At 41.8% G+C, this 23,334-nt stretch overlaps 1 protein-coding gene across 3 annotated transcripts; it reads right to left on the bottom strand.

Annotated features, from left to right (window-relative positions):
- Positions 1-818: 818 nt before the first annotated feature.
- Positions 819-22,778, bottom strand: LOC125301486 (cullin-3-like). 3 transcript variants are annotated; one of them, XM_048253947.1, is made up of 17 exons: positions 22,464-22,777; positions 17,746-17,857; positions 13,206-13,403; positions 12,284-12,397; positions 10,962-11,122; positions 10,372-10,486; positions 9,522-9,750; positions 8,858-9,003; positions 7,507-7,683; positions 4,724-4,894; positions 4,399-4,506; positions 3,947-4,071; positions 3,669-3,765; positions 3,320-3,454; positions 2,421-2,607; positions 1,768-1,913; positions 819-1,502 (listed from the first exon to the last, which is right to left on the bottom strand). In XM_048253947.1, exons 2-17 carry the CDS (start codon positions 17,818-17,820, stop codon positions 1,371-1,373), a joined length of 2,316 nt encoding a protein of 771 aa, XP_048109904.1. In that variant the 5' UTR covers positions 17,821-17,857; positions 22,464-22,777; the 3' UTR covers positions 819-1,370. The 3 variants fall into 3 exon arrangements, with proteins under 3 accessions (XP_048109904.1, XP_048109912.1, XP_048109923.1); XM_048253955.1 differs by lacking the exon at positions 22,464-22,777 and adding an exon at positions 17,959-18,030; XM_048253966.1 differs by lacking the exon at positions 17,746-17,857 and having other exon boundaries at positions 22,464-22,778.
- Between the last annotated feature and the right edge of the window lie 556 nt (positions 22,779-23,334).

The raw sequence follows: 23,334 nt of genomic DNA, 5'->3' as shown, positions 1-23,334 counted from the left end.
ACATATTATGATACTTCACAATGAAATATATCAGGCCAAAAGAGAAAAATGAATGAATACATATATTATTCATATATATATATATATATATATATATATATATATATATATATATATATATATATATATATATATATATATATGTATCATATACATATATACACACACACACACATATATATATATATATATACATACATACATATACATATACATATATATATATATATATATATATATATATATATATATATATATATATATATATATATATATATATATACACACATATATATATATATATATATATATATATATATATATATATACACACACACACATATATATATATATATATATATATATATATATATATATATATATATATATATATATATATATATATATATATATATATATATATATATTATGTGAATATATAACTGACTTCCATTTTTTCATGAAATGAAAGTGTCGCAGACATCTGGAGTGACAGCTCAATATACCCAAGAACATTCCCACTGCTTCATACACACACCTACACAATGGTAAATTGTGCCTCCTACTGGAGGAAAATAAAAATACACTCACATCACAGGGAAGTTTGGCTGCACATAGACCCATGCTAGGGGCACGCCTAAGAGATAACAGAGCCCAATTCGGTGAAAAATCTGTACGCTGTGTTTCAAGCCTAAATTTGATCAGGAATATCCATTTGCCAAGCTGAGCTGTCTGCCTTTCTGTGGACAATGGGAGCAGAAGAGCGAGGGCTCAGAGCAGCGCCATCAGTGCTACGTCACCTCCATGAGAAGTCAATATGGAAGACAACCTCAGGCCACTTTATTACAACGCGCCAGTCTTGAGGACATAAGAGAATTCAATATTAACTTCATTCTATTTTTTTTTTCAAAGCAATTCACATTTGCTGCTCTTGTTTTGTTGTTTTTTTTAATAATTATGTGTTTTTTTCTTTTTAATACAGTATTGAAAACAAAACAAAAAAAATGTGCATTCACATTTTGCCATGGGATTCTTTTATAAGTTGATGTCTACAAGGGTAAAACAGTGAAAAGCTTGGCGCTGGATCCATCCATGTGGAATCTCAGACAGGAAGTAGAATTGCCTGATTGCGAAGTAACCTACGACACCTAATGGATTGTTTGTTTTTCGTGTGTTGATTCCGTTTATTGTCGGACTTTATGGATTGGCGGCGTGTGTTAACGAGGAAGATGGAAGTGCTTCCCCGCAGTCTTCACATTACTAAGAAACTTCCCAGTCCATGCGAAGAGCAGTCCAAAACTTTTTTTTCTTTTTTTTTTTTTTTTTATGATTACTCCTGTGCCCACCCACTCCTTTGTGTCCAATGTGTCCTATGCTACGTAGGTGTACACTTTGCGATCCTCGGCCGTCCGTGCCAAGTATTCTCTCTCTATAAGTCCTTCGATGCGTTTCTTAATGACCACAGGACTGGGGAGGAAACGTGCCTTAAGCTGCTGGGTGACCTGCGGAGAGAAAACAGACAAAATGTGAGAGACAAAAAAAATACATCCTAAATAAGCAAAAAAAGGGTGAGGACAAGAACTACAGCCAGTTTATTAAGCATCTTCAAATAGTATTTACTTTTAAACTGAGTAACCAGTCATGTACTAAGGCTATTTAATTAGTTAGTTGTTAGTTTAATTAGTTAAATTGATTTAATTCCATTCTAATTCAGTGTGTTTTTAAGAAATTGTTAAGAAATCATATACTGCTGTAGTATCAACTCACCTCTGCTACTAGGACGTTGTGCTGCATCTTCTTGCGGGACTTCATGATGCGGACGATGGCCGCCTCGATCTCGTGCTTCCTGTCGTCGTCCACCTTCTGCCGCGTCTCCTTCCGCTCAGGGTCCGACTCGCCCTGCTTAGCAGCAACTGGAGCAAGATGAAGAGACGGATTACTAACACTCTCTAATGGGCTTCAACAGGACGCAAACACAACACAGCAACATCCAGTCACAACCAACCACAGCCAACGGCACTAAGAGGATCACAACTCTACAAACAGGTGAAAACCCATCACTATTGCCCTACTGTTCTGAACCTGAAAGACCTGCTCCAAATAACTAGCACACTCTCATTCTCCCCATATCCTGCTTCCTCTCTCTGCTCCTTTCATGTCACAGGCTTCAGGAGCCACTGGGTAATGTATGCACCTCTGTACTGAATAGCATTGTATTTGCATTGCACCTTAAATCAGAGGCGATTAATTAACTTACTCAAATCGATAAGATTACAGACTTCTTAGATTTGTTCAGCATCATTTAGCTTTGCAGTAACATTCATGCCAATAATGGTGGCTGATGGTAACTGTGAGAGAGATCCTTCTGATCAGAGCTGGTCTTCCCCAGCCAATTCTCACTGGCTGCAGTCTCTGCTCACCTGTCTGGATCTTTACTCTGTGCAGTTTGGAGGTGAACTGGTCGTTGACCGTGAACGCGTGGCCGTTCTCGATCTCCTTGGACTTGGGCTCCTTGGTGAGGACCCGCTGCGTGGGCTTCCCGCAGGCCAGCGACTGCAGCGCCCGCACCAGCTCCCTCTCGGGGATGTCCGTCTCCTGGCCAATCTCCTGCAGCCCGAACGGGCAGGGCAACCACACTCTTTAGAAGAGGCTCCGCAATTAACCCATCAAAACATTGGATGATATTAGACCACATTCAATCACTCTGTGCCAATGCACATGCGCAAGGAGAAAATACATGCAGTTTAGCATGGTGTAAAAGTGTTGCCAAACTGTCGATATTAGATTGTGTATATTAAAACTGATAGTTCTGGTCCTTGATTATGATTGGCTGAATCGCGTTCGGTGCCGTTGTAAAATCCAGCATAAACATACACCTTGACCGCATTTCATTCTATATTACTGCGCTACCATAACTTGATGCAAATGCTGCGTCTCGACGTTGATTGGCATCTATTCAGATAGAGGAAATATATTTCTTGGCAGAAGAATGATTATCTAGAAATAACTCATTATGTTGTGCCTTTACTTTATGAAACTTTGCCAGGTATTTATAGTTACAGTTTTAGAAAAGCAATAAGCCACTCGAGTCCGTAGGTTACACCGATTCTACAACAGCTAGCGCGTCGTGCCTAACAAAGCCCCTTAGCTGTTGTGGAATCAGTGTAACCTACGGCCTCTCGGGGCTTATTGCTTTAGTTCACATTCGATGGGATCTAACATTATTGCCACCGTACAGGTGTGGTCACTAGGACAAGACAATTCAACTCAGTTCATTCTATGGCCGCACAGTGGGGGTTGGTGGTCAGAGAGTGAGTACCTCGAAAGTAAACTTGTCCCGGTTGTTGAAGAGCATGAGGATGGTCATCTGGAAGGTGGACACCTGTAGGATGTGCTTGCGTGTGTTTGAGCCAGTCACCTGGGCTCCGCCCACGCCCACCTCTGAGCCGTCCTCCTGTCAGGTACACAGAGAAAGAGCACGCTATGGGACACCGCTGATGTGTGGGGCGAGTGTGTGTCTCTGTGTGTGTGTGTGTCCGGACACAAACTTGTGTATGTATGTGATAACACTGATAAGTCTTAGAAAAAAATATAGTCCATGTTAAGATGTCATGCAGGTGTCTGAGTTTTGTGTGTGTGTGTGTGTGTGTGATTATGTTCACACAAACCTTCTTGATATGACCGTAGAAGGTGGCGTTGAGGTCTGCTGATCCCATGTGGTGCTGTAGGGTGAGCTGCCTACCACTGTGTTTGGCCAAGTAAAACCTGAGAGAGGAAAACACACAGAGGAATAAGTATAAGTGTATATATATGTATACTGTATGTGTGTGTGTGTGTAAAAAAGCCTGTCAGACAAGAACTAGTATTTCATAACAGTTAGTTTCTGATGCCGTTTATAAGATAATAGTGGTGTTCATTACATATTAATTTTAGTGTAGTGCTTTACCTTCGGAAGACTTCAAAGGCATGTCTGGGGGAGTTGGGGATGTTGCACTTGGGTGTGGCTGACTGCGTGGGCCAGTAGCCCGTGGTGAGGACTCGGACAGTGAGGTCGACACCTCCTAAGGACACCTGCAGAACAAACACACACACACACACACACACACACACACACACACACACACACACACACACACACACACACACACACACACACACACACACACACACACACACACGTCTATGTCCTGCATGTACGATGGTGCAGCAGTAGAGTAGGAATGTGTGCCAGTGAACAACAAATGGCGGCTGTAAATTAACAATGCAATGAATAAATCCACCAGGATAGCTGCACTTCAGCTGTCAAAAGATGGTTTAGAGGTCTCACCAAGTTGAGTGAATACTACAGAACAACACTTCTCTGTTCTGTGTGTGTGTGTGTGTGTGTGAGAGACTCACGCCGGTTGACTGCAAGTGTTGGCGGAACTCGTCCATGGTTGTGTTTGAGATGCTCATGTCTCTGAACATTCCTTCCAGTTTAGAGGTGAACTGACAACCGCACTCCGTCTGCAGACACACATCACAAGCACCTCATCATCAACCCACAGCCAACACACCCCCACAAAACAAAACCCCCACACACCATCATTTACACACACAACCCAAAACGCAACCCATTACTACTACACACCTGTAGTTAAAAAAAAGACCAAATGCAATTCCAACACAAAACAATGAAATATTACACATCGACAGTGCAGTCCATCCATCCATCCATTCTGACCTTGAGTTTGGAGATCATGTTCTTCTCAGAGTCGTCGGAGACGCTCTTGTTGGTGAGGAGTCTTCTGGCCAGGTGCTGCTTGTAGTACCTCTCAAACACGTCCTTCTCCTGCATGTACCTAAAGAGCACCATGGCCTTGTCCAGGATGGACTCCACCTCCTGCTCCGTCAGCTACACACAGGTGGGGAGCAAAGACATAGAGAATTAAATGAAGATTTCATTTCTACTGCGCTATCTTGCTTAGCAATGTTCATCAAATAAAGGTCAAGGCTGTGACAGAAAGAGAAACACTAAGAGGAACCAGCTCAGATGGACCATATAAACAGCAGAGAACAAAGGCCCTGACACTGTGTAGAATGCGGAAACAGGACTTCCTTATGGCTACTTGTCAATAGGGTTGCAAAATTTTGGGAATTTTCAAAGTTGGAAACTTTCCATGGGAATTAACGGGAATATACGGAAATCAACAGGAATAAACGGGAATTAATGGGAATAAACTGGGATTTTTTAATATGGCAAGTTAGTCTATAACAGGGAACTTAAATGTAGTGGACAAAACCCCATCTTGCAGCATAATATTAGTTAAAACAACCTGATTTAATGCAATTTCAGTCAAATTTCTACCCTGCACATACGTCAATCCCATGTACACAGCAATCAGCATAGGCTACTAGACATAAAGGAAACCTATGATGCGTTCATGTGCATGGGGAAAATAAATTCCCAGTGTCATCTCATGTGGGAATAACTAGTGGAAGTTTGCAAACAGAGTCTTCATTCAAATGGGTGTACGTAATTTTGCATAAACTGTAATGGGACGATTAATCTGTCTAATTAAGCTTGACAATTTATATATAATTTACATAATCTATAAGGTTTGGTTGGGGTGGTATGTTGTCATTATATTTTTATTTGTTTTATCATTTTCTGGGATTCTAACTGAACAAACTGATTGTCAGTCAATGTTCCAACCAATTGGATTTTGTTGTTGAGTGGCGTGGTGTATCTTGGGCAGTTCAGTGGTTTCAGTGTTGCTAGCTTAGCACGCTAGTAAACCATAGGCAGAAAATGGGATTCCCGCTAGCATGTTAGCCATCTTTGTATGCTAAGCGAAAATACGAACAAACAAATCATATTGCTAATTACGAAACAAAATGTTAATGTCTGTATATGAAACAGTAGGAGTTACCAAAAATTCCCAGTTAATTCCCGTAAATTCCCATAATTTCCTTTAATTCCATGAAAGTTTCTAATTTGGTATATTTCCAAAATTCCCCAGCTTAACTTCCCATGGAAAGTTTCCGGTAAATTTCCGGAAATTTACCGGAAATGTTCCTCCCCTTTGCAACCCTACTTGTCAATGAGCTTTTTTATGCAAAAAAGTTCGCACACTCCTTGGTACTCTTTTTTGAGTTTATTTTCTAATGATTTGGCAGATAACGTTTCAACCTTGCGATCTTCCTTCATAAAAAAAAACTTGACTTTTTTGTTCAGCACCTGGGATGTGCACAAAGTCTCCTTGTAAGTGTACTTGTCAATGAGCGCCTCACTAATAGATCTCAACTCTCAGCACACAGCTTGTCCCCCTCCTGCAGGCTGGCTGCTTGTGAGCTGCCATATTGCTTTCATCAGTCTCCCACTAGGCAGCAGCTCTGAACAGTCACGAGTCACGACGCAGGAGCGGTTTACTGCTGCTTTCCAAGACGGCAGCACGGCTCTGGGCCCAGCAGCAGTGGAGAGGGAAGGGGACTCCGGAACGGCTCTGGCCCACAAACTTGGCGTGGTCCCCTATAGACTAGATACAGACGGTCGCCTATAGACTAGTTACAGATGCTCAGATTACAAGCAAACTTATTACTGATGAAACTGCGACAATTTATGGCTAAGAATGGTTTTATGGTTGAAGCTAAATTTTTCTTGGGGTATACTATACCTCTTATGTACACATGAAGTCAGGCACACAGACCGTCCACCCACAAGGGTCTGAAGTAGCATTTGACAGAAAATATAGGTCCAAGATGACCGCTAAGTGAACCTGGATCTCCATCATGACAGGGGTATCACAAGTCAGACATGCCACATGATGGGAAGGGGGCAGAGCTAGCAGTCAGGTTGAGTTTCAATTTATAACTGAAACAAACATTTTGATAGGGATTGGGTTTGACTATGGTGACATTCAGTGAACAACTAGAAAGACTGAATTTGAGTACAATCCACATGTAGGCCTACAGTCTAGACTAGTGTAACTTGTGTTGTGTTGAACCTGCGCGATTCAGCCCTGCACACGCCCGCACTCGGACCCGTGAACTGCAGCACCTCGGATCGGGAGGCGAGCGTGCTGACAGTTGAGCTAAAAGCCCAGGCTACTAGCTTGCATGCCTGCAGCTAGTGATGGGCTTTGGTGAACCACTGAAAGACAGTAGTGTGAAGCTAGCGACACTAATGAAAAAAAATCCAATATGGCCACCACATGTAGATTTTTCCACATAAAAGTCCTTACCCAAACCATTATATGTAACCAAAAATACTGGTTTACTTAAGGACTTTTATGTTGAAAACTAATAGTGTGGCGGCCATCTTTTTTTTCTTCAGCTAGTGACGCTAGCTTCATACTGCAGTGGTTCACCAAAGTTTCATTTGCCCATTACTACCAGCAGCACTCTTGAGGAGTCAGGGAGTGAGGTTTACCAACGTTCCACAAGCGCAGCTAAGCTAGCTGGCGTCCGTTACACTAGACTACCCATAGAACATGTTGCCCAGCGACATGCTGCTGGGCTACTTACTCCTTTGACTCCCTTCTTGAGCTTGTCGTCAATGAATAGGGAGAGGTACTCGGGCGACCGGGAGTTGAGGTTGAGGAAGTACTCGAAATCTCCGGCGATGGTCTGCTTAAAGAGCCGGTCATTGCTAAAGGACTCCAGCAGGAAGCGGTCGAAACGCGTCTTCAAATCCAATAAACCCTGAGAAGGCAAGGAGTGGGGAAGGAAGGGAGATGAGTAGAAGGAGAGACAGGGAGACAGAAACGTGTTGAGTTTGTTTGTTTAATTTAAGGCCATTTCAGCAACTAAGGCTATTTAATGGCCAGAGCATTGTGTGTTATAGAAGCTTAAAGGTTTTTTTTTTTTTAAATGTATGCTATTAAGAAATTCTACACTGTTGAAAGAGATTGGAGGAGGAACAACACATGGGAGAAAGAGTGGGAAGAGAATTAATTTTGAAGTTTTATTTACAATGTTGTGCATTAAGGGAGATGCAGCATGCCTTAACATAAAGATCCACCAGCTGCTCTAATTGAGCATGCAAATAATTAAGGTAATTTAAATATCTCCCCAGGTTGACAGGCGATGGCGCTGGTCATCCCAGCTTAATCAGACCCTGGTTAGTGCCAACATGGCAAATCAGTAGATAATTCAGTTATCAGTAGATAACTACTGATGCAGGGGATTCATCCATGCAGAACAGTGGCACACAGCACAAAGCTAATATTCCCCCAGATCTCTAAAGACAGTCACATAGAGATATACTCAGGAACGGTACAGGAACAGAATGGAATAAACAAAAAAACAGTAAGAGAAAGACCAATGAAGGAAAAGAGAATGGAGTGAGAGAGTGAGAAGAGGGGTAGGGACAGAGAGAGCTAGAAATCAGCACTGATGAATGGCACATCCCATTTAGCCTGCAGCACAGCGCCCCAGGTGAGTCCTCCTCTGACCTTCCATTTAAAGAGTGATAAATTAACAGTCTCCTGTCCAGACTAACCAGGAACTCACAGGCAACTCATCAAAACAGCCAGACACGTCAGGGGAGACTGACATTTAAAAGTCTACTATGGTGGGATTGGGTTTGTCCGTTTAAAGGAGAATTATGCATATAATTCCTCATTTATAATCGCAAGGCACAACAGAAAGGGCATTTTCCTGTGCTGCCATTAGCGGTCCATGCATCTTATTTACCACAAATAGACAGGAGTATTGGGAAACAATATTTGTTCCTTGTTTGTTCAGACATAAATCAATATTTTATGGGTCAAGGAGGCTCTTTGACAATGAAAAAACAACATAAACCTCGATAATATAATCCTGGGACAGTAACATTTCTCACTGAGGTCAAGGTATTTTGTGTGTGTGTGTGTACCTGTATATAGTCCACAGGGTTCTTGCCTTCGCCTTCCTCCGACACCAAGGCCTTGCCCTGCTCCCTCAGGAAGGCACTCATGCATTCACACATGGTCTTCAGACCGTTTGGCACGCGACTGAACAGCTTGTACATGCAGCCCAGGTCTGTCATGGAGGGACAACAGGACACAGACCACACACACGGGGTTAACTGAGTGCTCCTGCTCCCAAGCTCAATTCTGTTCTCCTTGCAGACAGCACAGGGCTGTGGGGTGGTGTGTAGGACTTGCGGTAGGGTAGGGTAGGGTAGGTTAGAGAGAGTTGTGATCAGAGTTGTGAGCCCCCCGAGGGCTCCATTAAAGACTCATTTCTACAGATTACTTGTCTTGTACAGTTTTTAGTTAAAGTTGACTTCTATTTAGCTGCAAATCATGATCATGTACCATTAGTTAACAGTAAAGGTATCATCCCAGTTCTTCTGAAAACTCATCCTTGGAAATCACTCTGACCATATGATTCAAAATGTTATGGGGTAACAAAATGTTATGGGGAAGCCTTCTAAAACTGAACACATTCACAGTGAAATAACTGAAAACGAACAAACAAAAAAATCACAGAAACAAATGAGTTTCTTTCTCTTTTAGCACACATCAACAGCAGCTTTTGACCAATGGTACACTGACCCTCCGTCTTGCCATTCTTGAGCATGTGGACCAGGCCTGAGTTCTCCATCTCCACGATGGTCTTCATGTGCTTGGAGATGAGCTCGCGCTCCACCACCTTCACGATGGGCTCCTCCGTGGACTTGTCCAGGCAGTGCATCACCCGCTCGATCTCCTCGTTGATGCGCGCCTCCACCTTCTTAATGTAAACGCTGGCACAGTTTTCGGCTAGGAACTTTTGACTTTCCATCTAACAAAAGAAAATATTACATTATCATAGCTTTTAAATTACATCATTATATTATATTATATTTATGCTATATTCTGCATTATATTTATGCTATATTCTGCACATGAACAAAAAGCTGCAAACAAAAAGATTCTTCAGGTAAACATTAAGTCATCTTTTGATGAAGCTGATATAGGTCAGAACATTACAGTTAAAAGCCGGTAGAAATAACTGTTTCTGAAATGCACAGAAATGCATGTCTCTACAGGTTCACACATCACACACTGAGCCTGCTTTTCAGTTAAACCGGTCTGTCATTGCAAACGTTAGGTGGAAATTTGAAAACATCTATCTTAAAGGAACACAATGAAGGAAATTCCATTTTGGTTGATTTTCACTCTACTGGGTGGGCACACATTTAGGGCTAAGGGGATACCCAATGTGCTGAGGACTGATAAAAGGCATCATGTTCCTGGTAAGAACAACAAAGCAACATCGGGCAATACCAGGCATTCTGGGCATGCATCAGTACTGACAAAGACGTACATTGCCTATAAGTCAGTGTATTTTGAAGCCATTATTTTAAGGCAAAAGAACTACAATGTGCTGGTTTAAACGACCTGCTATTCAGCGTGACCTCACCTGGAAGAACTCTGCAGACATTTCTAAAAAGGGGGCTTCGAAGTCCTCCTCGTACACGGAGCGACCCTCCAGACTGAGGATCACCTGCATTAGACACGCGTTACGGATGGCTCCCCTAAAAGGGCAGGACAGGAACACACGGGGGGGGCGAACAACAAAAACAAACGGGGGTTGTCAGTGGCTAGCTGGACAGATCACACATGTACAATCATTTACCAGTCAGCAAACTGGGGATCAAAGACCCTCTACACATACATTAACAAGATTAATGCATATTATTGAAGACTTTTTTCAGTAGAGAATTTCTATATGACAGATTTATGAGCATGTGTAGTATTGTGTACCTTACATTTATATACCAAGGGTTAAAACTACTACTACGAAACTACTTTTACTTGATTGGGTATTTGGTACTTGTATTTATTGTTTTTGTTGTTTATTCAAGAGATCCATATGGGTGTTCAAAATACACTAGACACACATACTGTATGCACACGGGTGCATACAGAGACACACACACACCAGTGACAACAAAAATCTGCACTGATTCAAACATAGAAACAGACACACACACACACACAGACACACACCTGTCGACCACCTCCCCCTTCCTCTCGCGGGCAATCATGTCTAGGAGCGTCTGTTTGAGGTGGTCTCGAATACAGCCGTAGCGCACCACCTGGTCCCTAAAGATGATGAGGCCCAGGTTGTACACGTTCTCCACGTTATTCTGCTGCACATACACCCGGTCCTGAAGTGAGAGAGAGAGAGAGATGAAATGATAGAGAGACAGAGAAAAAAATGAAGGTTATGCAGTGTTTTAAAACTCTCTATTCCTACCTACCCCCAGAAAGAGTCAGAAATACTGAACTGGGTCATAATGTTCTCAGCATTCTCTGCCATGCGTAGTGAAAAGTGCTGAACTGCACTTGTGAAAGGGGAAGATGTTCTATGTATTGCAAGAAGAATATGCTGGCTGATCAATGATACTTTCTGTCAAAAACAATGCTGCGAGTCATATCGACTCACAACGCAGACCCCCACACCTCCAATACACACACAGACACGCACACACACGCGCACACACACACACGCACGCACATGCACACACATAGTAGTGTGATTTAACACAAGTTTACAGTATGTTTCAAACAAACTGTGAAGAAAACCCAAAAGAAATGTAACTGCAGGCTGAGAGTTCTATAAGGGATTTATAACTGTTGCTGCTGATTAGTATTCTTGTCCAGCACCTCAGAGGTCAGCTGGCCACACGAGACTAACTCACAGCGGGAGATCTGCAGGCTCTTGTGCAAGAGTGGGAATGTGTGTGTGCGCGTGTGTGTGTCCTATTGAGAAACACTGGGAGCTCAGCAACGCCAGTGAGGTGAGGACTGCAGTGTGGAGCCAGGAGAGAATGCCCGCAGCTCTGTGATTACTGAACGGCCGCCTGTCCGAGACACCACCACCACCCTTCGACCCCCAGTCACACACCCCCACAACCATCCCCCACCCTCTTCACAGGAACCCAATCAAAAACCACTGAGGCTGGAACAGAGAATAAAATCGAATTGGATGGAGTCGCGTCACCATTCTTTTCAAAAGCTTCTGTACACATGCCATTCCATGCTGCGACAGAAGGCATTATCAAAAGATTCTACTCTGGAACCTGTTTTCAGAAATTTGCATAAATGTTCAGGCCCAGAGCATGGGATTGTCTTGTGGACGAAAGGCCAAAATGCGACCAAACTTTTTTTTTTTCGTTCACCGTAGTTGTGTGAGTGACTGCATACCTCAAACAGCAACACTACAGTCCTACAAGCCACCCTAGTACCACCACTACCCACATCTCCACAGGTGACCAAGTAAACAATTTTTTTTCTTCGAAACAGAATTGTTTGTTTGCAATACCAACCATATACATAAGGATGTCACGTATCATGACCATGGCCGTCTGATGGTCATTCCACGCCTGGTTTAACGTCTGCAGGAAGTTATTATTCAAGGAATTCAGGACATCTTCCCTTACCTGGTGGGGTGGAGAGGGGGAGGAGACAACAGAACGTGTTATTATGGCAGTTAAGGACACTTGGCCCCGCCCACCCTGCTGAGTGATTACATCACTGCTCAATCATTCCACCAGAGATCGGTGGGCAGGGTTGCCCGCGGCAACCGCTGACATTATCTGTGAACGTGAAGGGACAATTGAGACAACAGAGGAAGTTGGTTTCCACATAACTAGACTAAGGGCAAAGACAATGGAGCTCTATTGCTGACAGAGAGTAGACCAAGGTGACAAGATGTTGCCTATTCAAAATTCAGGTGTGTCAAAACACTTGAACCATTACAAAAAGGGTCACTGCAGAAAATGGCCTAATTTGTGAGTTTGAATCTGTCAAGGAAGACTTTGAACCTAATTTAAATGGCAATCAACAAGCAAAGTTCTGGTGCATGAACTATAGCTATCATGTGGCATGTGGGAGCATTGAGCTTACTCATCAATATTGGCGGTTAAACTCTTACCCATGGTTTTTAATTAGCTAATTAATTTTGCCTAGTTATTAAATTAGTTTAGTTAGACTTAAGACTGCACTTTGCCCATCATTCAAATTAAGGACCTGTGTGTGTGTGTGTGTTTCAGCGTCCTGTTAGGCCCAACACTCCTGAAGGGCAGAGAAATGCAGTTCCATCTGATTGAACACAAAGGCCTAACTACACTTAACCAGTGCTGGATATGTTTCCTATGTCAATAACATCTTGCTTGCTAACTGTCTTGCTTTCCTTTACCCCACATTGAGCTTTGGGATAACAGACAAAGCTGTAGGAGAGGGACCTACTTTGTTAATGAGGTGCTCGGTGACAACCTCTCGTAGTCCTGTGTACAGCTTCTCGCCATGTTTGTGAAGTACCATAGTGTAGGCGTTCCGGTAGAGCTCCTCGAAGCTCAAGCCGCTGTTGTTCTTTCTCTGGATCTCCTGGATGGCATTCTTCAGGAGGTCCCAGATGTTGTTCACATACTTCTCATCCATTGTCATCTACACACACATGAGAGGAACACAAGATATCAAATCATGTGGTAGCAAATGGCCATTGTTCTTAGACTACATCAAATTCTTCTAGTGAGATACTGCACAATGTTTACTTCTTCCTATTCTACTCATTTATTGCATTTGGCTCTTAAAAAAGAAAATCATGCACCAAGGCATAGTCAGGTGCATAAATAAACACTTGGAACAGTTGAAAGATTATATTGTCAGTATTCTTTTTTTTTTTTTTTTAAATCACATTATTTGTACATCAAGGAGCCTATCTAATTATGATTCATTGTAAAATATTAATAACACGTCCATGTCTCTAAACCAAATAGATTAACCAGGAAAGAAAACAACAACCTCCTTTGACGTGTTCATGCCACCACTATGTTACATCATCATGACAACAATCAAAAGGCATAGTTTAGTACTTCTCTGGAAAATCTGTGGAATGCTACTGTAATTTCCAGATCGTTTTGTCAAACAACCTTTATAGATTTCCATGGAGAGAGCATTGGTACGAAGCGAAAATACAGCCAGGCTGTGGACTTCCCCAGTTGGCTCCAGCATTCTGCGCATGCCACAGTAAAACAGCTTGTTCAAGAGAGACTGGCACACTTCAATCTTCTGAAGTGCAAAGGCTAAGAAGGGGGCAACATGCATAAAGGCACAGAGAGCACAATCCAGTGATAGCCTACTTTCAATTCAGTTGATAGCAAAGCGCTGTGGCACTGGTCTATTTATAAAGGAGAGCCTAATCTCGGCTTCTCTATGTGTGCACAGGTTAATGCGCCACTTCAAAATATAATATTGCAATGGTTTCCGCATTTCCTCCCTCTCCAAGACAGCTGTAGCCAGCTCAGATGAAAAAATACTATTACTGAGGGTAAGCCTAAGGCAAACATAAGGTTTAAAGCAACACCAAAGAACTTTTCCTCTGTCACACGCACCATTTGTTTATCAAGCACCGGCTTTGCAAATAACAATGTCCACAGACAAGGTACAACATGTTGCATGATTTTATGAAGAATGATGTATTGCGACATCAGATGCAAGTCAAATTTTAGTTTCTTATGTTTTATTCCATCGAACTACAGATCCGCTACCCGATCCGGCAAACTTACATAGTGCGGTTATAGTCGATAGAGGGCTGCGAAGCGAATGAAGAAAGTGCCGTTCACCCTGTTATGAGTTGATGAACCACTGAAACAATTTTGGAAACATTATTTTAATGTACAAAAAACTCTTTGCTGTTGCTTCAACAAGCCACATTTGTGCATACCATTTAGTCTATAGTAAATGCATAATTATTTAATAAAAGCAAGGGTATTTAAATTCCTCAATATTCTACAACAATACCAGCCAAGTTATGGACTTTTTAACTAGCCTGCTCAGTGATTTAACTTTATAGAGAATGTATAACTAACCATTAAACTTTGTACTTCAAAATCACAACAGATTGATGTAGCAGTAAAGTTGCTTTCAGGAGAGGATCAATGTCCCAGAGTACACTATATGACATTACTACACTGCATTATAGACTTCATCACTCAGTTTGCACCTGTTCATGTTTCAATGGACTGTTATTGTACTCCTGATGGGTTTAGCCGTTGTTAAGGTTTCACTCTTATCTTACAACAGACTGGCTTTATCAGTGAATCAGATGAGAGGAGGCTCAAGCTCTGATGTACACCGGTATGAATGTCTAGACAACTGACATACATCTAAACAGAGATCAAAGTCTGAGTTTGAAAGAGGAGGTTCAACAATTCGGTGACATTTGAGAGAAAGTGGATTAGAACATTATGTCCAATATTCCAATATGTGGTTTAATGTTCTGCATTTCTCATTAGTGGGTCACTTTGATACTAAAAGTATGATTCTATGTAATGACTGTATGATATCTGTACTGTCCCTGTGTATATCTATGTGTGACTGTGTTTAGAGATGAGCAGGAATATTATGACTTTGCAGTGTTTCACTGTTCTGCATGGCTGCGTCAGTAGCTATCTGCTCCGGATTGCCAGGCTGCCACTAATCAGGGTCTGATTCAGTGTAGTCCATTCAGTGATGACCAACGCCATCTCCCGTCAGCCTGGAAGGATACTTAAACTCTAACTATTTCCTTGTCTAGTTAGAGCAGCTGATGGATCTTTAGGTGAAGTCATGCTGTCTCTCCCTTGATGCGCATCATTGTAAATAAACTCTGTTCCTGATTTTTCATACTATTGGTCTGACTGGGTCTCTATTAAATCTATGGTATCAAAATTACCATCACATTTAATAGTCCACATTAATGTACCAATCACAATATACAGCCAACCACTTGAGCACGGGTCAAACTGAGTCATCTCACCAGTTCACTTCCCTAAATACCATATACAAACATCACAACAACACATATTGGGATAGCCATCTCATAAACAACACCTTCTATTTGCGTTAGGCCTACACAAGTGATCTGTCACCACTGAATATTTTTTCTTTCTTTCTTTCCTGAGAAAGAAACCCGTTGAGCGGGGCTAGAACCTTCCCTGCAGCAACACACACATGCACATGAGCGCACACACACACAGACGGGCGCGGAGACACACTGGAAAAGCCACTTGTGGAAAACCCCCGGCAGGCAGGCAGGCAGAGTGGCAGGCACACAGGCAGGCAGGCAGGCTGTGGGCTTCTGAACTCAGGCTTGCAAAGCTCTGATTAAGATGCCACGTGCCACTAGCAGCGGCCACAGCAGGCACAGAGATCTGAGTCACCATGACTTGGTTTCAGATGTGGGCATTACAAAGATGGCTGCAGAGCAGTAAGACTTAACTATAAGGACTAAAATTCCAGTGTGTGAATGTGGATAAGGTCTGATTCACATCTGGTGAGCCCTTGCCCATGCTTGATAAAGGCCACATAAAGTTCATCATCAGGTAAAGTCTGAGGATCATCAACTTTTCATGCAGTGGGGCCTGGGGCTTGAATGGTGGTGTCAGCCTTGTGCCTAAAGCACTCTTTTGACAAGCGTGAAGTGATCTTCACAGATGAGATTGTGTCTCTACAGGCTTTCTTAAAACTAGTGAGATGCAAGATGGCCAAGGGAGGCCAAGTGCTCTGCAAGACTTTTCTATTGTGTTATGTAAACAACACAGAGTTCACAAAGGGCACAGTCAGAGCGCTCACTTGGCTTGAACAGAAACAACAAAGTAACACAAACAAGATTTGATGTTGGGGGATAGAATGATGTTGGGGGCACCAATCCTCCAACACTCTAAAAATTGTTTTTGGTGGCAGATCGCTGTCTGTTCCAGTAAATCACAAGATTCACAAAATGTGACAAAGTGGACTTCAAGAAACAGAAAACTGCCATTACAGAAAACTTACGCAAAACTCGGCCTTTTTCTACATGACAAGGCTTGTTCGTTGTTTAATATCTAGAAACAGTACTACTATTTCAAAGTTAACAAAGAAACGTAGGACAAAGTGGAGATCGTAGAAGAATTGTGATAGCTGACATGGCATTGTTCGGAGGCTAACTTGTCAACCGATACAGCTGGAACATCTGCAGTAACGTTAGCCATCTGAAAACTGAATTGTTCGTAGTAGCTGGCTAGAAATCTGATATTAGGTGAACACAATCAGAAGCGTTAAAAATCGCAAATAAAGTACCACTGTCAACTTACTAACACACGAAATATAAAGAAGTTCGCTTGTTGGTTGACAAGCAGTTCAACTAGCCACTGCTACCAGGAAGCATGACTCGGTGTAACGCTATGATTCATTCTGGGCTCGACTAGCTAACCCTCTAAAGTCTGGTTGCTTTACGTCTCCAGTGTTAACTTCTGACGACCTAACAGTTAGTCAGAAACACCCGAGACGACTGTATCAGTCCATAGGTAACTTTAGTTAGGTATGTTAACGCTACCTGACAAGGCAGTATACAAATGCAACTTCAGTGAACTCAATTTGCTAGCTCACGCTAGTTCATCTGTTTATACCAGCTGCTGCTACATAAATCCTGTTAAGGGACGATTAGATCAGGAAAAATAAAGCTGTATGACACTAGTCCTTTTCATGGTAGTCCTGAAAACGTGTTAACCTATCAGCTGACACTTCGCAGTCTCCTGGCTGGCTTTATTTTTATTCAATCAAATAGCCAAACTAGCCAGCTAGCTTGCTAGCAGACAGTCGCCTCCATCACCAAACAATCAACAAAGCTTGTTAGCTGTCCCAGTTAGCTTACGACATACAAATGTGTTTACGGCTCTTCTGGCCATTACTAAAACAATGACATGAAATCCCAAAAGCCTGTCTCGTCTGTCATCACCAAAAATAAGTGGTTCGGGCCACTACTCACAGGAAAGGCTCGTATCCTCATCTTGGTGGAGTCCTTGGGTTTGGTGGGTTTGGCCAGGTTGGACATGTTGGACATGTTAGTGAGTGCGCCGTCCCTGTTTAATCATGAAAGTCTAGTAAAAGGGCATAAGAAAAACGTGAACAACAATCCCCCAAGACCTATATCTGGGGGCTCTCTCTCTCATACACTCTCTACGTTGTGGAGTTGTCACACCTCCACCCGCCGGCAGTCTGCTCAACCAGTCTACAGTGATGGCGGACCAGCAGTTCTCAGAACGCAGCGGTCTCCTGATAATCACGCGAGATCAACTGTGTGTGTGTGCGGGTGTGTGTGTGTGTGTGTGTGTGTGTGTGTGTGTGTGGGGGTGAGTATAATTGAGTGAGAGAGTGAATTAGTGAGAGAGAGTGTGTGTGTGAGAGAGAGAGAGAGAGAGAGAGAGTGAGTGAGTGAGTGAGTGAGTGAGAGTGTGAGTGTGTGTGTGTGTGTGTGATAGGAGCCTGTTAAAATCAGTAGTTAGTAGCCTAGCAATTGTCATGACAAATCTTGTCAGCAGTGTTTTGGACAGCAAGAGAAAACTGCAGTGTTGTGAGGGTTCTGCAGCTCCACTGAAGTTGACTGCAAGTCAGTTTGGATGGACTTGGTGAGTAGGCCTAATCTGGCTGAAAACGTGTAAGGGTGGTTATGTTGCTGCCTTTAGAGTAAAATCTGCATTAGCCTGCTATCTGAGAAACAGAGCGATTAGGCTACCAAAAGCCATGGTCAAACCAGCTTTCAGCAAAAGACAGTCCTCCCTTCCTGATTACCAAGTAGGCCTATGTTTTGTGTAGGCTCAATTGCATTGTAAATAAACCCTTATCTAGAGGAAAATAATATTTCAATACACTGCGTAATTTTGTAGCAATAATGTTATGTTCACTAAGGATCTAAAAAAATTGATTAGTGTTACAAATCCTATTATCTTTGAAAAGTCAGAACACATATGTATTTGTCAATGTACTTTTTTGTTGTCAAAGCATTACCAAGTGAAGTGAAGTCAAGTCAAGTTTATTTATATAGCGCATTTCATACACAGAGGTCATAGTCAACGAATAATTTAAAAGGTAGAGATCATAATAAAAAAGAAAACATAAAACGCATAAGGTAAAATAATTTAAAAATAAAGAATAATTAAAAAGACAAAATTAAAGACACAAGGTAGATGTAATTTTCAAGGCAGATTCAGAATTTGTAACTCAGTGTGGTTAGCAGAAAGCACCTGAGAACAGTTTGGTCTTAAGTCTAGATTTAAAACATTGGCTACAGTTGGGGCCTTTTTGATGTCATCCGAAAGTTGGTTCCAGAGCTCAGCCGCATAGCTGCTTTATGTTTAGTTCTAACAGCAGGTTTTACTAACAGGTTTTTCTCCTGAGACCTGAGAGGACGATAAGGTGTGTACTGCTGAAGCATGTTTGATTATTAGTTTGATTGATTATTTAGGTCCTGCTCCATTTACTGATTTATAAACAAGCAGTAGTGCTTTAAAGTCAATTCTGTGACTTAGGCTACTGGAAGCCAGTAGCCTAGTCACACACATTCAAGATTATTCAAGATCAACAATTCAAGATTATTCAAGTTCAACAATTGTTATTGTAATTCTGAAGGAGCAATGTTGCAAGGTCTCTGTGCAACAGTGACATTTCTTTAGTTTTAATGTATTTGCTTATATTTGTAAGGATATGATGTAGAAACTTCAGATACTGCCGCTTAGCATGACCATGAGTGTAGTTTTAAGCTGTATACTAATAGTCAGATGTCAGAATAGTTTCTGTGTGATTTGAAAATGGTCAAATTGACAGAAATGGGACTACTATAGTATAAGAACAGTAGAAAACTGAATATATTAAAATGCTGCTCATTATCAGATTTGTATCCTTTTTGTAGACCTACGTCTTCCTTAATTAAGCAGACTGTAAATCACTGTCATAACATTAATAACCAGAAGATGGCGGTATGGCTAACTATTTTCTCCCATCTTCCACCGTGACACCATCTACTCCAAGGAGTTCGAGTTTGAGGTCATATGATATATATTACTTGGCTGAAGTGTATGTCTATTTTAAACATTTCCCTCTTTTAACTTAGTTGATTACAGCTAAGAAATTATATTTTATTTTTCTGACATTGCAGATATAATCCCAAATACACATTCCTAACAGTGCCACTGCACCAGAAGTGCATATGGTCATGAACCAGCACATTCCAGAACAATCAAACAGATACAACAAATAGCTGACTTGCAAAAAATAAATCACTGATGGCATAGTGCATTTCAGAGTGGATGGAAACAACAACTGGGTCATAAGGATGACATGGGGATGGGATGACTAGATACAGTATGGCCTTCCATTTTATGACACGCCAGAGAGAGTTGCGCCTTCTCTTGTGAACACCAGATAAGAGAGAAGTGAAGCTTCTAGAAATGTAAGGAGCAGCTGTCTCTTCAATCTGATATGTCTTGGGGGGGGGGGGGGCATCAAGATGCCTCCTCTTGCTTGTCAGTCCCCAGATATTTTTAGAGGAGCAGGGTCATCATCATAGCTAGTTGTTTACGTAAACGGCTAGGTAACCACGTCCATCTGCAGAGTTAGATGGCAGCAAAAAAACACTGAGATGGTGTTGAGTATTACTGGTGTTAGTAGTACTCACTGTCTATATCCAAGACAGTGCATGTTTACCATTGCAACACTTGTTAAAGTGAATCAGTGGCAGGTATAACCTCATTGCTACCCATTAGGTACTGACAAGAAGGGCAGAATTCAATATTGCTAATAAAATCTATAAATAGTATCTTAAGTGTCTTGGCAGTGTGTCAGACTGCTGAGGTTACAAAGAAATAAACCAAGCCTGGCAGTCTGAGATCAATTTCTGCATCTCATGTTACCTTGGGCCTTTGGTTTGGTTTTATCCCTTTAGGCAAGTTTATTTGCATAGTACAGCACAGAATGCATAGGCCTACCCAATGTGTTTTATGTCAAATATGTTTGTATAACACTCATTTTCCAAAGAGACAGTAGCACAAAATGGCAAATCAGACACAAATTCTGGCAGTGGTCATTTTAGTTAAAGAAATCACAGATTTGTCACAAATTCAGTGAATACCAGTCACATCTAACATGTTTTTGTTATTGTCTAATATTTCTGTGCCAACCCTTTTCAGGATATCTGAATTGATAAAAGTGTCTGTTTTGTACACAAGTCACTCCTCCCTTAAATATATGTTTATATCATTCTTGCCATAGAAATTGTACGGTAATGCACAAAGCAGTCTTTAGCAGTGAAGGGTCATCTTTTTTAGCTAAAGCAACACGATAACCAAAGTCCAGAACCTGGAGATCTTTGGGGCAAACATGGAGAACAAATAGATTTATATGTGTGTGTAGTAGTAGTAGTAGTTATCTGCATTACACTAGTCTGTGAATATGTTCAACAAGTCCCAAGTTCAAACCTATAAGTCCCCAGACTTCCCACACAGCTGTCTACCCTACGGTGTAGGTCTGATGTAACTGTAGCACGACCTTGCAGTATTCCTCTCTTCATCATTTTCCCCTCTGTTGCTCACTATTATACTATGCACTATAAACAAATCCTTTGCCAATTAACTGTGCAAATGTAAATGTAAAATGTATGTAAATGCATATCACCTTAACTATTTTGTGATATATGCCTACCTCAAGTGATGTTGCATGTATGAAATACAGGGCATATGTCTTCGAAAAAGGCAAGCTTCGCATAGGATGAAACATGGCAAATGTCATGTAAATTTATGCTGCTGCCGCCATTAAATTGCACACAATTTTTTGATACATCCATATGAAGCAATCGAAAGCTCACTTCCTCTTCATATCATGCAAATCATTTTCAATTCTAACATCAAGACGACATCTTTGTTCCCAACAAAAGTCTAATTTTAGCTGATTTCTAACCTACATCACTGCACCGCTGCTTCTCCTGCTTGTTGCCAGTGGCGACAATGACTGAATCAGAATGCATTCCGTATTTGTCCTTCACAAAAGTGTAGTTTCTTGCTTTTGTTTTTCTAAAACCTCTCTCCCAATTATCGACTTGTTGTTGTTGCATTTTTTTGTGTTCTGTTCTTTGGAAAGGCTGTTTTTTCCCGAAGCATTGGGACAGTCATCTACAGACTAGAGGCCGTTTAGGGTTATTACTATTATTATTATTATTATTATTATTATTAACTTTATTTGTTATAGAGGGACAGTGTTCACTAATTGACATTTTACAAAGAAAATGTAAATGCACCCAATTGTAGCCAAAAGGCTAGTTTCCATCGGCAGTCCCCCTGCCAGAAGGAGCATGGCAAAATTACCTATTAATTAAAAGAATAAATTACAGCAAAAAAGCAAACAAAACAAAAGTAAAACAATTACAATATATATAAAAATACACACGCGCCCACAAAACACACACACACACACACACACACACACACACACACACACACACACACACTCCAACAATCATACTCTTCTAATCTCATACACTAATGCTGACAGACTTGGTTGTCTATCAGGTTGAGTTTATCTGAGTAAGTCTCATTGCACTAGCACTTTTCTTTTACACACACAGTCTCTCTCTCTCTCTCTGTGCCTCTAAGTGTGTGTGCGTGTCAGTGTGTATCTGAATGTGTTAGTGGGTTTGCTCAGATCATGTTCACATACCAGAACCATTCATTATTCCAGGGTGATGATATGGATGATGCCAGAGTTGTGAAAGGCTTGTCGACGGATGGATCACCACCACCCGCAGGTTAAGCTCACTCTCTCCCTCTGGCTGGCAGGCTGCGGGGTAGCCAGACTCTAGCCAGATCAGGCACGGACCTGTCCATCACTCGGCTCCTATCTGGAGGAGTGTGAGAGGGAGGGATATTTATAGCACCACTTGTCTACTCTGGACATCTGCTTTCTCCTTATAACCTTCGCTGACCACATTTGTTTTCCTTTTTTATTCATCCCCCCATCCACCCTCTCTTCCTCTCCTCCCCCTCCTCTGTCACTTTTTCTCTCTTGCTCTCGCTCACTCTCTCAGCACAGGAATCCAATAATGAGATAATGTTGCTCCTCGAGAAATGGTTTGTTGACTTTGCCGCAAGGCTTTGAGTTTTGGGTGGGGCCCCTCAAGGTTGTTTGTGGACGATGGTGTTAAGTGATTGGCTGAGAGCATGTAGAATAATATCTGGCCCCCGCGGGCAGACTTGTTTGGCTGTCTCCACGGAGCTCAGTTATAGCTCAGCATTTCAGAGTGGGTGAAACGTCCGACCCCAAATGGCCTCTTAGTCTGGACTCTGAAGTGGTTCGGGGGCCAGATCGGTTCCACCATCAGCTGCTTCATGGTTCCGCCATCTTCTAGAATATTACGGCAAATGATCAAATCAAGTCAATTCCTGGTGGTGTTATTATGTTGTAGACATAGTTGAGCTTATCTTCGGTATTGTGTTGTTGTGCACCTTGAGTAAACACCACTGCAATTACATTTCTATGTGAAAGCGTGTATCAGCAATTATGTCAGAGCTTCATGAGATCATAGGCTAAG

Source organism: Alosa alosa, chromosome 1, assembly GCF_017589495.1.
Source record: "Alosa alosa isolate M-15738 ecotype Scorff River chromosome 1, AALO_Geno_1.1, whole genome shotgun sequence".
In the NCBI taxonomy this organism is placed as follows: Eukaryota; Metazoa; Chordata; class Actinopteri; order Clupeiformes; family Clupeidae; genus Alosa; species Alosa alosa.
The sequence above is the reverse complement of the archived record's forward strand: the minus strand, read 5'-3'. Positions and strand labels throughout refer to the sequence as shown.

Excerpts from the sequence above, each read along its gene's own strand:
- LOC125301486 (XM_048253947.1), bottom strand. The coding sequence starts at position 17,820 with ATGTCCAACATGTCCAACCTGGCCAAACCCACCAAACCCAAGGACTCC. Across the intron at positions 12,398-13,205 it reads CCGAGCACCTCATTAACAAA|GTAAGGGAAGATGTCCTGAA; the intron begins GTAGGTCCCTCT and ends CCACCCCACCAG. Across the intron at positions 2,608-3,319 it reads GGGACAAGTTTACTTTCGAG|GAGATTGGCCAGGAGACGGA; the intron begins GTACTCACTCTC and ends TTCGGGCTGCAG.